Here is a 17834-nt window from a genome sequence, read left to right on the forward strand (position 1 = left end):
TCAGCAGTGGAACTCTCTGTGGTGGAGGCTCCTTCTTTGAAGGCTTTTAAACAGAGGCTGGATGGCCATCTGTCGGGGGAGCTTTGAATGCGATTCTTGGCAGGGGCTTGGACTGAATGGCCCATGTGGTCTCTTCCAACTCTTCCATGATTCTATGTTTCATTTAAATAGTGATTAATTAATTTAAATTTTAAATTTTAACTTAAATGTATTTAACTATATGATGTCCAAAGGCCTTGATTAGTTGTCTATATGTAAAACTGCCTTGAGTCCCCTTCGGGATAGAGAAAGGCAGGATATAAATAGGGTAAATAAATAAATAATTTCATTCCTCACATTACCTTCCGCTGTACATGTAGATCCCTCACCCCATCTGCTTGAACTCCAGATCGTAATTTTATTTATTGAAAGCATTTCAACCCATCTGCAGATGAAAGAGTTCCTTAACACAATTTGCAGATAAATAAAGTGCAGCAGCCATTCCATCTGGTTGCAATAGCAACAGAGAAGGAAAGCAGGGCCAATATGAGCCCTCCTGAGAAAGTAATTTCATCCGGTTTGGGCTCTCCCTTAGTGCCATCCTAATCTAGATTACTCAACATAATGGGTTAATGCCATTGTGTACTGCTCATGTAGATATCAGCCTGCAGCAGCAGCAACTTTGGGTCAGACAGTAGCAATTTCCCGCTGTGTCACTGCCGGCACATGATATAGCAATGCACTGTACTGACACTGCCAAATGTTTGTTTTCTGGCTCGCCACCAAAGGCAGAAGGAACTGGAAGCATCCACTAAATCTGACGTCAAGAGAAAAACAGTCTCAGGATGTGTAAAAGCTTTTATTTCCCAACTCAGAAAGTCCAAATGGATTCAGCCTAGAAATATTTATACAAGTTTCTACAGAAAAGGGCACAATATCTGTGCAATAATAATTATAGGCAAGGGATGAATGGAAGAATTGCAGATCAATATATGTTAAAATAATTACAGATCAATATATGTTAATTTTTATCAAATTGTGTATAACATGTGCTAGATTGAAAACTGGTGGAGGCCTCTCTGCCTGAATGGTTATGTAGAAGGGTACATCTACGCCAGGTATGGGCAAACCCAGACCCGGGGGCTGGATGAGGCCCTTTCGGCTCTTTTCGCAGGCCCTCCTCTCTCACACCATCCGATCCTTCCTACCTTCTTTCTTTCTCTCCTTCCCTCCCCCTTTCTCTCTCCCTCCTTCCTTCCCTTCCACCCTTTCAGCCTTCCTTCCTTCCTTCCCTCTCTCCCTCTTTCTCCTTCCTTCCTTTACTTTTGGCTTTCCTTCCTTCTCTCTTTCCTTTATCCTTCCCTCCCTCCCTTCCCCCTTCTTCCCTTTTGTCTTTCCTTCATTCCCTCTTTTCTCCCTCCTTCCCCCTCTCCCTCTTTCTCCTTCCTTCCATCCTTCCCTTCCTCCCTTCTCTCTTTCCTTCCTCCTTTTTCCCTTCCTTCCATCACTGGCCAGCCAGTCCTCCTAGCAAGGAGTGCTAGCATGTGGCCCCCAAGTTAGAAAATTTTTCCATGCCTGATCCACACTGTAGAATGAATACAGATTGACACCACTTTAACTGGGATTTGCGGTTTGGTGAAACACCATTACTATCAAGCAGAGAAGGCAAAAGACCTTGTAAAACTATAACAAACTTAGATCTCCATTGGGTTTAGCATGGTGATTTGTGTATGTGCTTCCCTGTCAAAGGGTTTGTTTCAAATTTGTCTTGAATCTTAACTAACAGTCCACCAGAAAACAATGTGAATTATATATAGAAATGTGTATGCATATGTAAACTTCATACACATTTATACAAACACTCTCCCAGGTAGTTCAGAATTGCAAGCCATTGCCAATATCCAATAAAAGAAATCCAGAAAGCATATTCAGCATCATCTTCTAAGAGATTTATTTAAATGTTCCCTCCTTAGACCCCTTTCCCCCCTTTGCATTTATTACTGGATTCCTATCTCAAAAGTAGAACAGCAGATGCTCTGGTACACCAAGGGAAGTAAAGGTCATTTTGTTTCACAGTTGCAGCTCACAAAGCTTCTATAGACTGAGCATTTCAGTAGAGGTAATTTATAACTGTCTGTCCAGGATACAGAGTGTGGAATAGACTCCTGCGAAATACAAATGGCTGAATCATTTACAAATTGCTAGAAAATGTACTGTGGAGAATAATGGCATTGGGGAAGAGCAATGGACAAGATGACCCCATGGTTATTTCCCCCCCTCTTATCCACCTCTAATTTGTATGATTGCTACAGTTATCCCTAGCACACTGAATTGGAACCATTTTCTGTTCTTCCAAGGAGCGGCACAATGGCACTAATGACTGTGATAAATTAGAGCAACCAATCTTTTGATACAAATAGACTATACTCCGTGGGACAGCAAAGAGTGATCACAGTTTGTTTTTACTTGTTTTTCCTCCCACCTCTTTCAGCTGTAAGTGTTCAAGGCAAGTATCCGACAGATGGAAAGAATCTGTAGTAGAAGGTTAGAAACGATGGAGCACTTGTTTCCTTGGAGCATGGCAGAGTGTCAAATATTTTAAAGGAGAGCCAAGACTGAGTACACAGGCAGTCCTTGAGTTACAAATGTCTAACTTACAAAAAGACTCATAGTTAAGAACGGTGAGACAACAGGCAGTGGGAGAAATCTGTTGGAGCATGTAAAAATCAGTTGGTGAATGTGCTAACTGAAAAATGCAGAGCATGAAGCTGATTGGTTGGGCTATACTGAGAAGCTAGATGAGCCAGGGAGTTTTGGCAACAGTTATATGTTTAGGTTTTCTGTGCAGGAGCTTGTGAAGACAGTTTGTATTTTTTTGCTTTTGGGCTGCTGGAAGAAGATCTTTCACATGGACACCTATGGACCATTTAAATCTCTCTCAAGGGATATTGTGTGAGTCAGCGCAACTGTTCACATGGCTGTATATATGTTGCTCTGCATAACACAGAGTAAACACCTTATTATTTACTGATCATCTGCATGGCATATCTTTTCTCTAGCAAGACAGTGTATGGATTGGTAAAGATGTGAACTATGCGTGATTTTAATTCCACCACAAAATCTACCCCTAGGAAAGAAAGAGTTATCATAGGAAAAGGTGTTTGCTTTGATATTACACTGACAGTTGTATTAAATGACAATATAGCAGACACAGTACATTGTGTATAAGAGAGAGTGTAAGACAACAACTAGCACTATTTAATATTGACCATATGAAAATGGTTCCTATTCACTTCAATTCAAGGCAAGGGGAACTTTTGTAATTTAATGGAACATGTTCTTGTGATGTGAAATTTAAATATATGGAAAACTTCCCTTTTTAGTTTGCTACTTTCTGTAGGAGAGAGTAAAGAACAACAGTGGCTGACTGCTTGAGTATAATACTGGATTATTTTGTGGAGGATTGGCCCTCCATGTGGGGTTGCCTTTGAAGATCTTTTGGAAGCTTCAAGTAGTCCAATGGGAGGCAGCCAGATTTCTCACTGAAGCAGGGTACAGGGAACATAGAACTCCTCCATTACGTCAACTCCACTGCCTGCCTGCCTGCTACCAAGCACAATTAAAAGTGCTGGCTTTAGCCTATAAAGCCTTAAATGGTTCCGGCCCAGTTTACCTGTCTGAATGTATCTCCCTCTATGAGCCAACTAGGTGGTTAAGATAGTCTGGGGACACCTTGCTCTTGGTCCCACCTCTTTTGCAGGTGTGGTTGGTGGAGACGAGAGACAAGACCTCAGTGATGGCCCCTTGGCTTTGGAACTCCCTCCCTAGTGAAATTAGATCAGTCCTCTCCCTCCTTACCTTCAGGATGAGGCTAAAGACATGGATGTGGGATCAAGCTTTTGGTTTGTAACCCACTAGAGAATATGGAACAGTGCAATGACAATTTGGAACGGCCATGGACAATGATTTTGGATAACATGATTTTAAATAAGTGGTTTTAAGGTTTGATATGTTTTAATGATTATTTTAATGTATGTGTATGTTTTCATGTCATCGGATTGCTGCCTATATATATAAGCTGCCTTGAGTGCTCTATGGGGTTGAGAAAGGTGGGGTATAAATATAGTAAATAGGTAAATAGCATTGTTTTATTTATTTAAGACATTTCTGTATCATCTTCAAGACCACAAGGACTCCTGAAGAGGTGACAAATAGTTATTACATCTCTGAAAATAGGGGGAAATTGTCTGAAATGGTAGCACACACTGAAGTAAAACCAAAGTTTGGGGCAGGCAAGAAAGGGCGTTAGGAGGCTGAGAATTCAGTCCCTTGTGAAGGAGTGGATACATAAGCAAAGACAGCTACTTCATTCTGTTAAATTCAGTTTCTTAAACACCATGGAACAATATGAAATTGGTGCAATTAACAGACAATTGCCCCCTATGGAATAATAATTATCTGCCCAAAAGTCTGACAGCATACATGGCCATTGTAATAGGATAACCTCAGCAACAAGGAGTGGACGAAGGTTTAGGGGAAATCCAACCCCAAATAGGGAAGCAAGTGGTCCAGGAAAACTTGGCCGCTCTAAACGAATTCAAGTCTCCAGGGCCAAATCAACTACATCCGAGAGTATTGAAGGAACTAACGAAAGTCATTTTGGAATGACTGGCAATCATCTTTGAGAGTTCTTGGAGAATGGGACAGGTCCCAGCAGACTGGAGGAGGGCAGATGCGGTCCCTATCTTCAAGAAGGGGAAAAAGACGACCCAAACAATTACTGTCTGGTCAGCCTCACATCGATACCAGGCAAGGTTTTGGAAAAGATAATTAACGAAGTGGTCTGCAAACAGTTAGGAAGGAATGTGGTCATTCTTATAGTCAACACGGATTTATCAAAAACAAGTCATGCCAGACCAATTTGATCTCTTTATATATATATAGATTTACAAGATGGGTATATGCAGGGTATGCAGTGGATGTAGTGTATCTAGATTTCAGTAAGGCCATTGAGAAGGTTCACCATGACCTTCAGGCAAACTAACTAGTCAAATGTGCACTAGCAAAACTACGGTTAGGTAGATCTGTAATTGGTTAAGTGAACAAACCCAGAGGGTGCTCACCAATGCTTCCTCTTCATCCTGGAAAGAAGTGACGAGTGAAGTGCTGCAGGGTTCTGTCCTGGGCCCGGTCCTGTTCAACATCTTTATTAATGACTTAGATGAAGGGTTAGAAGGCATGATCATCAAGTTTTCAGATGACACCAAATTGGGAGTGATAGTCAATACCCCAGAAGACAGGAGCAGAATTCAAAACAATGATGGGCCAAAACTAACAAAATGAATGGGTTGCTGTAGGTTTTTTCGGGCTATATGACCATGTTCTAGAGGCATTATCTCCTGACGTTTTGCCTCTAGAATGCCTCTAGAACATGGCCACATAGCCCAAAAAAACCTACAACAACCCAGTGATTCCGGCCATGAAAGTCTTCGACAATACATTTAACAAAATGAAGTTCAACAGGGACAAATGCAAGACACTCCACTTAGGCAGAAAAAAATGATATGCAAATATACAGAATGGGGGACGCCTGGCTTGAGGGAAGTACATGTGAAAAAGATATAGGGAGTTCTCGTGTACAACAAGTTAAACATGAGTCAACAATGTGATGCGGCAGCTAAAAAAGCCAATGGGATTTTGGCCTGCATAAAAAGGAGTCTAGTGTCTAGATCCAGGGAAGTTATGTTACTCCTCTGTTCTGTCTTGGTCAGACCACACCTGAAATACTGTGCCCAATTCTGGGCACTGCAATTGAAGGGAGATGTTGATAGGCTGGAATGTGTCCAGAGAAGGGTGACTAAAATGATCAAGGGTCTGGAGAACAAGCCCTATGAGGAGTGGCTTAAAGAGTTGGGCATGTTTAGCCTGCAGAAGAGAAGGTTGAGAGGTAACATGATGGCCATGTATAAATATGTGAGGGGAAATCATAGGGAGAAGGGAGCAAGCATGTTTTCTGCTGCCCTGGAGACTAGGACACGGAACAATGGCTTCAAACTACAGGAAAGGAGATTCCACCTGAACATTAGAAAGAACTTCCTAACTCTGAGAGCTGTTCAGCAGTGGAACTCTCTGCCCTGGAGTGTGGTGGAGGGTCCCTCTTTGGAGGCTTTTAAGCAGAGACTGTATGGCCATCTGTCACTGGTGCTTTGAAGGTGATTTTCTTGCTTTTTGGCAAAGGGTTGGACTGGATGGCCCACGAGATCTCTTCCAACTCTATGATTCTAAATATCCCAAAGTTATGTTAGGACTCAGAGTGAGGAAAACAATAGGAAAGGATTAGACACCCACAGTTTATTTATAAATTACAAAGAAAAATGTATACATTTTGAAGGATGACAACACAGCAATCAACACAGTCTCTTTAAACACAGTACATTAGTTATTTGTTGTATAAAATGCATTGGTTGTGACCCCTAAGGCACATATATACACTGTATAACAAGCATGTTTATGCACAACAAAACCAGGACAGCATTAATGGGCTGAGTCTACCACAGGGTTTTTGTTCCCAACTACAAATGGCATTCAAGTATTTATAAGGCACAAACAGCTCAGGCACCATTACATAGTAAAGGGAAGCAAGAAAGAAAGGGTAAAGTGGGACAGATCTTTCCCTGAATCAACAACACTAACAGCACTGCTTCACTTCCTCTATTTATTCCACCGAAGGTCAGAAGGGCAAACTCATTTTCCAGTGAAGCTTTAAGTAGTTTCACAGTGCAAAAGCCACAAGTCATTGAATGATTGGTCATTATAGTTTTTTTAGGAAGCTATACACAAACCGCATTAACAATTTGTGCGTGTTAAATATTCAGCCGCGGAACAATTTCTATATATCAAAACTTTCTGTGCAGCACGAGCGGTAGATGTGTAGTTTTCACAATCCAGTAATCATGATTTAGGCTGAAGCCTTTCTTTTGTCACACTACTCTTTGCTTTCTATACTTCCAGCTCCATGTTTCAGTATTAGTGCAAGCATATGACAGTCTTAGGCAGACTAGATTTGTCCTGAGAAGTAAACTGAAAGCTTAAAAGAACTATTTCTCTGACAAAACAAATGCCATGTAAATCTATTTAATGGGCTGCTGCCATGTATTTCACAAAATATAGGGGCTAACTGTCATAAATTATAATGATCCCCTGCTTTCACTCCTTGCATATTCCTGAAGTTATAAGAATCTTACTTGGTCAATAAAAAGTCTTTCTAGTCCAACATTTTTATCACACAGCAGAGCTCCCAGTGCAGCAATGGATTAAACCCTTGTGCCAACAGGATTGCTGACCTGAAGGTTCGAATCCGGGGAGCAGGGTGTGTTCCCATCTGTCAGCTTCAGCTTCTCATGCGGGGAACGTGAGAGAAGCCTCCCACAGGATGGTAAAACATCCAGGCGTCCCCTGGGCAATGTCCTTGCAGACAGCCAATTCTCTCACACCAGAAGTGACTTATTCTCAAGTCGCTCCTGATATGAAAAACAATTAATAGTGATCAAGATCACATTGTGAAACTTGGAAGCAGGGCATATCCCACATTTCGAAACAGTAGATACTCAGATATCAGCTCCTATATTAGATATAATATAAAGCCACAATATTCTTGCCCTCTTTGAATTTAGCTAATTCTCTCTCAGTATTGGTAGCTGCAAGTTTTACCTTCAGTATGCACAAATAAAACCAACTATTTTATTTTGCCAGAATATCTGAGCAAAATCTAAGCTGACAATAGTAAAAAAAAGTTTTAGCTGTTAAAGCAGATAATTGGTATTAAAAAAACTACCAGAGTGTAAGAAAGCAAATGTACTAGAAATGATAAGAAATCCAAAAAGTGTGGAAAGGGGTGTTAAAAGGCAAAACCCTGTGTAATGAGACCTGAGATTAAAAAGCATACCCCAGGCAAGGAAAAACCAGTCTAAAATGCACATAAAATGTATTCCTAAAAAGAAGGCATAAAAAGTCAATAATATGTTCAGTTTGGGATAGAATGGGGAAACAATATTATCACTGAACTGGGAGTGTTTCATTGAAATATATATACCAGGGATGGTTTATTTTTCTTTCCTGGCAGTAATCCCATTATAGGAAGAAAAAAAAGAGTATATGACATAGTGCAAATATTTATTTTCCTGAGTGTATATGAATCAGTAACCGGAGTATGCAGCAGGTTCCTAACTCATGCATGTGCATACATACTGTTCCAGGGGAATGGACATATGAAACCTGCTTTTTGTCATGGATAAATCACCAGTTCAATATCTGATTTTCCATGACTGGAGGTTGCTATGCTCTAAAGTCTTGGGCAAAAGTATTTTCCTAATAACCCACTCAATATTTTTTTTAAAAACTAAAGACGTATGCAATTCATCCAGTGCACACCACTGAGTGCTTGCCATTCAAATGACAGTGTACATTTTTTGTTTTCCTACTACTATATTATTTTTGTTATCTATCTATGTGTGTAATTTTAACTACTTTTTTAATAGAAAGTATTTTCATTCAAGCAACCCAAAAGATTTTATAATCATGACTAGTAGGGGAATTCTGATAGAAGCAGACAGTAAATTTTCCAGGTTGTGACACGGGGTTAATCTTTCAAATATGAGAAAAATAACATAAAGGCAAAGAAATGGGTCAGGTTGTCTAAGGGCGCTTCCACACAGCCATACAACCCAGAATATCAAGGCAGAAAATCTGACAATGGCCCCTTCCACACAGCTGTATAGAATCCCACATTATCTGCTTTGAACTGAAATATATGGCAATGTGGACTCAGATAACCCAGTTCAAATAAGATATTGTGGGATTTTCTGCCTTGATATTAATCTGTGTTATATGGCTGTGTGGAAGGGTCCGATATCTACTTTGAACTGGGTTATCTGAGTCCCCACTGCCACATATTCCAGTTCAAAGCAAATAATGTGGGATTTTATACAGCTGTGTGGAAACTGATGATGGAAACTGATGATGGAAATTGATGTTCAATAACACCTGGGGATCAAACAATCCTTAGCCTCATGCAGTGATTTAAATTTAAAACAAAATGTTTGTGCAGAGATTTAAGTATTTTTTAAAATAAAGTTACAGATGGGAAAACAAATGGAACAGATCACTGAATCTGCTAACTTCTGTCAAATATATTGACAGAAGGAATAGGACCTGAAACAGAGAATAAAGAATCTCAAAATGTATTTGGAGATGTCTTGGAAAAATGTATTGAATCCCCGTGTTGCCTATTCACACTAGAGAATAAATCCACTTTAAATCTGGTTGCTGCCTCCTGCAGAATTCTGGGGTTTGTAGTTTTGGGAGGAATCTTTATTAGCCTTGCTAAACTACAAACCCTAGAATTCTGAAAGAGGCAGAAACAGGATTTAAAGTGGATTCATTCTCTAGTGCGACGAGGTCATAAAAGATATTAAAAACTACGGTTATAAAAAGCACAAACCACTTGGCTTGCTGATGGCTGGAAACAAACTTCATCCTGCAAATATGTGCATGTACATTTCTATTATAATCAGTTTAGGAAAACAATTTATTTCTTCAAAATATAAAAAGCTGTAATGTTTTTCACTGTAAAGGCAGGCCTGGGTTAAACTACAGATACATCCAGAATACAATTTTAAGAGGATTGAGGCAATTTCCAAGTAAGTGTCATGACTTCCAGCAGAATGAAGGCAGAGATTGTTGCTCTTGTAATACTAGTCACACAGTTTCGCTTGGCAGTTAAACAGACTGCATAAGTGCTATAGCTGTGACTGAATGCTACCCTGTAGAATATGGATACCAGAGGGAGACAATTTCGTTCCCATTTTTATACACTGCTGATCTCCATGACATCCAGTATAACTTGTCATTTTGAGAGCAAAAGAGATCTACATCAAGCACTCATCAAGTTGTTACATCTAAATCAACATTAAATAATAGCAATTAATTGATCATCACCTACCCTGAGTCATTCAAAACTATAATCAATTGTTATATGTTCTCTTGTGGAAGCGTAAACAAGGTATGTGACTTTTCTTTTGGATGTGCTGCATTGCTCAGCATTCAAAACCTGCACGCAATCCTGCAATTCTCCTCCTCTCTCTGCTGGTTAGTATTCTATAACAGCAGACACCAAAATACAGATAACTTCAGGTAGGACTGCAAGTAAAATGCTAAAGTTTAAGGCACTATTAAACTGTAATCTGGACTAGAGGACAGCTGTCTGGAAGACAAATGTACATACACTGAATAAATCCACTGGGTGTGTAAAAACTAGCATGAACCTCTCCTGGATTTTTGCTCTGACAACTTTGATATTTTCCCTTCTAGTATTAGGCACGTGAGTCATATAGAAACATATGTATGTGATTTAATGGTTGAAGTACCTGACATACATATACATATGGAGAAGGATAAACATAATTTAAAAATCTGGCGACACTATCAAGACCAACCAAATCATTATAACATGGAGCTGCGGTGGCACAGTGGGTTAAACCCTTGAGCCAGCTGAACTGCTGACCTGAAGTTCAGCAGTTCAAATCCGCGAAACAGGTTGAACTCCCCTCTGTCAGCTCCAGCTTCCCATATGAGGACATGAGAAAAACCTCCCACAGAATGGTAACACATCTGGGCGTCCCTTGGGCAACATCCCTGCAGATGACCAATTCTCTCACACCAGAAGTGACTTGCAGTTTCTCAAGTTGCTTCTGACATGGAAAACAAATTATAACAGAACATCTATGTACTATACCCCAGTCCATCTGATACATGAAGTGGTTGGGAATGGGATTATAGACAGGAAGATCAGAAGGAAATTAAATGCAAATATGCTCATAGTGAGAATTATAGTAATGATGAAACTGCTCCTTCACCAAATTGTTACTGGATTTGGTGACTGCCCAATATGAATAATGTCACTCTCATGTCATGGTTTTCTGCATTTTATTTACCCTTGACTGCACTGTCTACAATCCCAGCCAAAGCCATGTGTAGTCATGTAAAGTTGAATTTCTAGATAATGCATCCTTAATTTGATGGAGTTATATATTGTCCATGAAAATGCATGCAATAAATTTGTTTTTAAAGGGCCACGGGACAATGTTGTTTTGGCTTTAATGGACATACATACATGCATGGCTATACCTTTTGGAAGTTAAAATGTTTGGTTGCTGTGAATTTTCCGGGCTATATGGCCATGTTCCAGAAGCATTATCTCCTGAAGTTTCACACACATCTATGGCAGTCATCCTCATGAGGAAGCCTACCATAGATGTGAGCGAAACATCAGGAGAGAATGCTTCTGGAACATGGCCATACAGCCCAGAAAACTCACAGCAACCCAGTGATTCTGGCCATGAAAGCCTTCAACAAAATATAATGTTCTTTGTAAGATCCAATCCTACATTTTTACCAATTTTGTTATTATATTTGTATAGTTCAATTTATTGAGAACACTGGAATATAAGAAATGCTTCAGTGAATCACTGGTTCCATAGTAGCCAAAGAAAGGCTTGTGAAAAGCTCATAATCCACAGTGTGAGCTCAATCACATCAAATCATTCATTTATCCCAATGACTAGCATGCAGAAGTGCACAATTTATGATACTGAAGACAACCCATGGCAGTTATAGCCAGTAACCATTGAAAACCTTATTTGCCATGAATCTGTCCAATTGTCTTCTGAAACAGACCAAAGGAATGACAATCACATCCTATAACTGCAAACTCCATATTTTAACAACATCTTGTATTTTAAAAATCCTTCCTTTTATCTCTCCCGAATTTCTCATCATTTAACTTCATTGGGTGACCCTGAGTTCCAGAATTATGAGGGGAATAAAAATAATATGGTGCATAACTATATTAACATCTCTCATATTTTCTTTCACTTGCCTTTTTTCTAAGCTAAACAATAACAAATGGCATAATGTCTTATTTGGGAATCGCTTCTGTCCATTGATAGTTTTGGATGCTCTCTCTTGCATGCAAAACTTTGTCCCTATGTCTTAGTGAGCATTAACTGATGTTATAATTCTTTCCTTCATACACACAATCACTCTGTTTGTTGTATTTCATTAAAACTCCAGGTATAAATGGAATGGAATGGAATGATAAGTGTTGCCATGCTAATTTAATTACACTTTCATTGCATTAGGGCAACTTAATAATAACCCACAAGAGAAACAATCAGGCACTGAAATTTTTACTCCCATCTTTTCACTCAAATGGAAGCCATAAGAAACAAGGGAGTATTTCCTAGGTCTATGAGTCCCCCCCAAGGCACTTTCTCTGACAAGTCTGTTAAAACAAGAGACATGAAAAAATGTCACTGTATTACACATTGTAGTGCATAATAATATTCCAGTCAACAATCAATGATGCAGTAATCTTCTTCTCGGTCTATAGCCAGACAATAGGAAAGAGCACCACCAAGAAATGGAATGTTCCCCTGCAAGATTAAAAACTGTAAAATCCAGTTATCACAGTTCCTTAATTAATGCTGCTACTTCTTCATCATCATACAAGCATCTTCCAGGTCATATGTTTTACCCTGAAAGTAAAGGTACCAGCTCTGTCTTGGACACTCCAAGCGTTATACAGATCACTGTGAGGAAATCAGGCTGTAGGTTTGAAAGGAGCCCAGCAGCCTTCCCTAGCAGCTTCCCTTTAGGAGTCTATGTTTTCCCGTTCCGGTTTCTCCTACGTCATGAGATCACACAGGCTGAGTGCTTGGTTTTTTCTCCTGGATGGGAGCTTGCACTAATTTTACCTGGAGTAAAAAAGAAAGAAAGAAAAGAAAATCTGATTAAAGGTTTCCACCAAATCTTTTGTTTTAAAGTTTCATGCTAAGCCATGCCTTCCTCACAGCAGTGGTTCTCAACCTGTGGATCCCCAGATCCCTTCAACTCCCAGAAATCCTAACAGCTGGTAAACTGGCTGGGATTTCTGGGAGTTGTAGGCTAAAACGCCTGCGGATCCACAAGTTGAGAACAGGATTCTCACTTTTGTATTTCTGAAAATCATGAGATGAGCCTACGCAGACATTGGAAGCAATTTCTGAAAATACCATCATAGATTACTACAGATATTCCTTATCCAAAATACTTAAGACAAGGAGTATTCAGGACAGCTGTTCTACAATTTGTAGATGTGAAATCTGTAGTCTGTTTACTCTTACTAGGAAAATGAGCATGTGGACTTAATTAATTGCCCCCCCCCCACCAGATTTGGACTATTTATGTTTGTAAATATATACATATTATGTAAATATATACATAATGGTGATACATATCTTGCAGATGAGACACAAATCTAAACACAACCTGTTCAACAGTGGAACTGCTTTCGGGTGTGGTGGAGGTTCTGTGTTTGGGGGTTTGTAAACAGAGGCTGGATGGCCATCTGTCTGGAGTGCTTTGATTGTGCTTTTTCTTCATGGCAGGGGGTTGGACTGGGTGGCCTGTGTGGTCTCTATAATTTCATGATTCCATGATTTTTGTTTCATATGCAACTTAAACACATAGCCTGACAGTCATTTTGTACACAATCTTTTAAAATAATTTTGTGCATGAAACAATGTTTGTGTACATCAAGGCATCAGAAAGCAAATGTATAACTACCTCAACTACCCATGAGGATAATTTGGAGTGATTTAATTTCAAAATTTTGAATAAAGAATGCTCATTTTGTGGCTCTGTTTAAATAATAGATTTACAAATTTCATCAACCACAAAGTGAAATGTTTCAACATATTAACAGAATTGCAGATACCCTTGGGATACCACTTAATTGATAATACTTTAATGGAATTGTGTGCACCCAAGAGACTCCTATAACTAAAGCTGAAGTATATTTAAACATTAGACTGAAAGAGTTTAGTTCAAAGTAAAATGTTGTTGACAATAGCATGGCCAGGCTTAGTATTAATGCAGCCATCTCAGGTGCCAAAGGCTGATGACAGCCCCAATAGTTTATCTCAAACTTCCCAGCACAGTTCCTTTTGAGGGTTGCTTCTCTATGCAACCGTGATGCTTTCAGGGCTTAGAGAAGTTCCTTTTTTGGACTGTGCCACTCAGAATATCATGGCCACAATACAAGCTCTGGTTATTGCTGACTAGATATTTCGTCTAGCAGTTTTCTTCCAATGTGTCATAGAAAACGCCATCGGGAAGAGATCCCGAATGACCAACCAGGCAAAGAATCAGTCAAGCCCAGGCCATACACTTCAGTAGACCTCCCACATGCACATGTTTAGCTGAGTTTGCGTAGTTACAGCATTTCTTTCAGCAAAATGGTTGCATTGGGGAAAATCCTCTGTTTTCAGCTTTTCTTATTAGCTAGATGCGAAAATGTAAGGAATTCAACCTTTAGAAAGGTCTCGTTTTGGAGGATGAGAATTTGGAACAATGAAACAGTTAGAAAAGGAGGTTTAATCCTTTCCTCCTTGTCACTTGCCTCCTCTGAATAGCGCACTTATTCAGCGCACACTTTAAAGAGACAGACACATAATCCATAACTCAACCAAGCAATTTCTAGCACAGCCCTTCTCCAATGGAGGAAAAAATATATAACTCACTAGGAGAACACATATTTTTAGAATTGGTTTTAACAGAGGTCTAGTTTCATCGTGTTTTAACATTTGTATGGAGAGATTTTAGCTGTACAGGCAGTCCTCAAGATATGAACAAGATAGGTGGTGTCTGTTTGGCGGTCTGTGTCCCTGTTCAGAAGATTTCACCACACTTTCTTTCCCTGTGAAAATTGGAGTTTGAAAAAAAATTGGCTTGTTGTGAAAACAAGGACCGGAGAGAAAGTTTCAGCGAGGACGCCTTTTCCCCATGATAACTCTTTCAGGAGTGAATTTCCCTTCCAAAAAGTAGATTTCCTGTTGTCTCACCTCTGTTCTTAACTATTATTCGTTTGTAAGTTGGGTGTTTGTAAATGGGGCACTGCCTGTATTAGTTTTTTAAAGTTGTACATCACCTTTAACTCCATTATGGATAATGGATAATGGCAATAAAGAAACAAACAATTTCTATATTAATAAGATTACTAAGCACTTCCTGTCAATTGCTATCTGCAAGATTTAATTGCTGAAATAATAAATATGAAAATGGGTTGCTGTGAGTTTTTCAGGCTGTATGGCCATGTTCCAGCAGCATTTTCGCCTAACATTTCACCTGCATCAATATTTTTTTGCCTCTAAATGAAATTGTTTTTATTTAGTTGCTGTCCCAGAAGCATTCTCTCCTGACATTTCACACACATCTACGGCAGGCATCCTCAAAGGTTGTGAGGTCTGTTGGAAACTAGGCAAGTGGGGTTTATATATCTGTGGAATGTCCAGGGTGGGAGAAAAACATCTTGTCTGCTTGAGACAGGTGGCCATTTGCAACATTCATACTTACTTCAAGCAGTCAAGAGTTCTTTTTTCCACCCTGGATATTCCACAGATATATAAACTCCACTTGCCTCGTTTCCAGCAGACCTCACAACCTCCTAGGATGTCTGCCATAGATGTGGGTGAAACATCTGGAGGAAATGCTTCTGGAACATGGCTATACAGCCCAGAAAACTCACAGCAACCGAGTGATTCTGGCCATTAAAGCTTTCGACAACACATTGTTTTTATTTGTTTTTCATACTGAAAATTCTGGTGACCACCCTCACTGGGATTACATATCTCTGAAAGATAAAGCAGATATATTTCAGAACAGGAATTGGCAACTGAATTATTATTAATCAAATTTAGGCTTTTGTAATTTACATCCTTATAAACGGTAGGTAAACAGAATATCCTCTGTTATGTTCTGATCGAGTCACTAGGGGTTGCTGTGTGTCCTTTCATCAATTTAATAAGCTGTTGCAAAAACGTAAGTTATTTTCTATCTATTGAGAAACAGTACTGCTAAAGCGTATTACCTCATGTAGGCCTGCTCCAAAGAAATAGACCCTATTGTCAAGCAGGGCCTCAAGATGCTTTAAGTAAGTGAACTCTCTATTCACAATTCATACTCTGTTATGCAACTCGAGTACTTCTACCCAACTTTTGTACACTAAAAATCAGATTCCTTCCAAAAGATCTAGCTAGAATTTCCTCTTACAGTATTCCACTTTTTCTTCCTGAACGGTAGAGGACTTCCTCTTATATGTAACAGAAATGAAAACCTTATTCCAGCCTTCTTCAACATATGTTGTCAAAGGCTTTCATGGCCGGAATCACTGAGTTGCTGTGAGTTTTCCAGGCTGTATGGCCATCTTCCAGAAGCATTCTCTCCTGATGTTTCACCCACATCTATGGCAGGTATCCTCAGAGGTTGTGAGATCTGTTGGAAACTAGGCAAGTGGGGTTTATATATCTGTGGAAAGTGCAGGGTAGGAGAAAGAACTCTTGTCTGTTGGAGGCAAGTGTGAATGTTGCAATTGATCGCCTTATTAGCATTAGACAGCCTTGCAGCTTCAAAGCTTGGCTACTTCCTGCATAGGGGAATCCTTTGTTGGGAGGTGATTAGCTGGCTCTGATTGTTTCTTGTCTGGAATTCCCCTGTTTTTGAGTGTTGTTCTTTATTTACTTTCCTGATTTTAGAGTTTTTAAATATTAAAATGCTTCTGGAATATGACCATACAGTCTATAAAACTCACAGCAACCCACTCCTTCAACATAGTTTCTTCCACATGAATTAGATGCCAGCTTCCGCCAGGTCCAGGCAGCATGGTGAGCTTTAACACATCCACAAGGAATGAGATTGGTGAAACCTGTTCTGGCCACATGAAAAAGGTTTATACTCCTTCCCTTCCATCCCTCCTCTACATTTAACTGCAGCAAAAGGAGGACAAGACCCTTTATTTGTCAAATGCATTTGTCAAATCCAGCTTCACAGCTGAATAGCATCCCCGCTGTGAACTGTCTAGCCTGGTACAAACAAATATTACTGTTTTTCACCTTTGGTTTTGTCATTTATTTTTCTCTCTCACAAGATTGAGCTTATTATATTTCTACATTTATACACTTTTGGAATAGTATTGATCACCAAAAAAGATTTTAAATTTAAAAGGCAAATATCTCTTAATGTTTTTTTTAAATGAAATGTACTTTGTGTTAAAACTCAAGCCCAAGTCTTCCTAGTTCCCAGAATGCCCTCATTTTTTGAAGGGCGAAGACACTTCTCTCCAGCTTCAGTTCATTCCTCTCCAATATGTTAAGTTACTTTTGCAGTTCCTTTTCTTGTACTGAACACTATCAGATTTTAGCTTGGATGACACAAGGCTTTAAAGGAAATTTCCAACAGACCCTTCAACCTCTGAGGTTGCCTGCCATAGATGTGGGTGAAACATCAGGAGAGAATGCTTCTGGAACATGTCCCTACAGCCCGGAAAACTCACAGCAACCCAGTGATTCCGGCCATGAAAGCTTTCAACAACACACTTGAAAGGAAATTATTGGCATCTATAGGGCTTATATCAGTCACTAAAAGCCACTAAAGTAGATCATAAGATTGCAATCCTAAATTGCTGGAGAATGCAATCCTCTATTATCAGGCATTCCCACATTTAAAAAATAAGGTACTGTTTGGGTGTTGACAGGAGCCCCCGGTGGCGCAATGGGGTAAACTACTGAGCTGCTGAACTTGCTGACCAAAAGGTGGGTGGTTCAAATCTGGAGAGTGGAGTGAGCTCCTGCTGTTAGCCCCAGCTTCTGCCAACCTCGCTGTTCACAAACATGCAAATGTGAGTAGATCAATAGGTACTGCTCCGGCGGGAAGGTAACGGTGCTCTATGAAGTCATGCTGGCCACATGACCTTGGAGGTATCT

At 39.7% G+C, this 17834-nt stretch overlaps 1 protein-coding gene across 1 annotated transcript in view; it reads right to left on the reverse strand.

The window, feature by feature from the left end:
- Window positions 1–6313: 6313 nt before the first annotated feature.
- The window catches only part of FAM83F (family with sequence similarity 83 member F), a 45928-nt gene continuing 34407 nt past the window's right edge, over window positions 6314–17834 (reverse strand). The window contains exon 5 of the mRNA XM_060777089.2: window positions 6314–12791. Within this exon, the coding sequence (XP_060633072.2) occupies window positions 12727–12791 (65 nt within the window). The 3' untranslated portion in view covers window positions 6314–12726. The remainder of the gene's footprint in view (window positions 12792–17834) is intronic.

This window comes from Anolis sagrei, chromosome 5 (assembly GCF_037176765.1).
Source record: "Anolis sagrei isolate rAnoSag1 chromosome 5, rAnoSag1.mat, whole genome shotgun sequence".
In the NCBI taxonomy this organism is placed as follows: Eukaryota; Metazoa; Chordata; class Lepidosauria; order Squamata; family Dactyloidae; genus Anolis; species Anolis sagrei.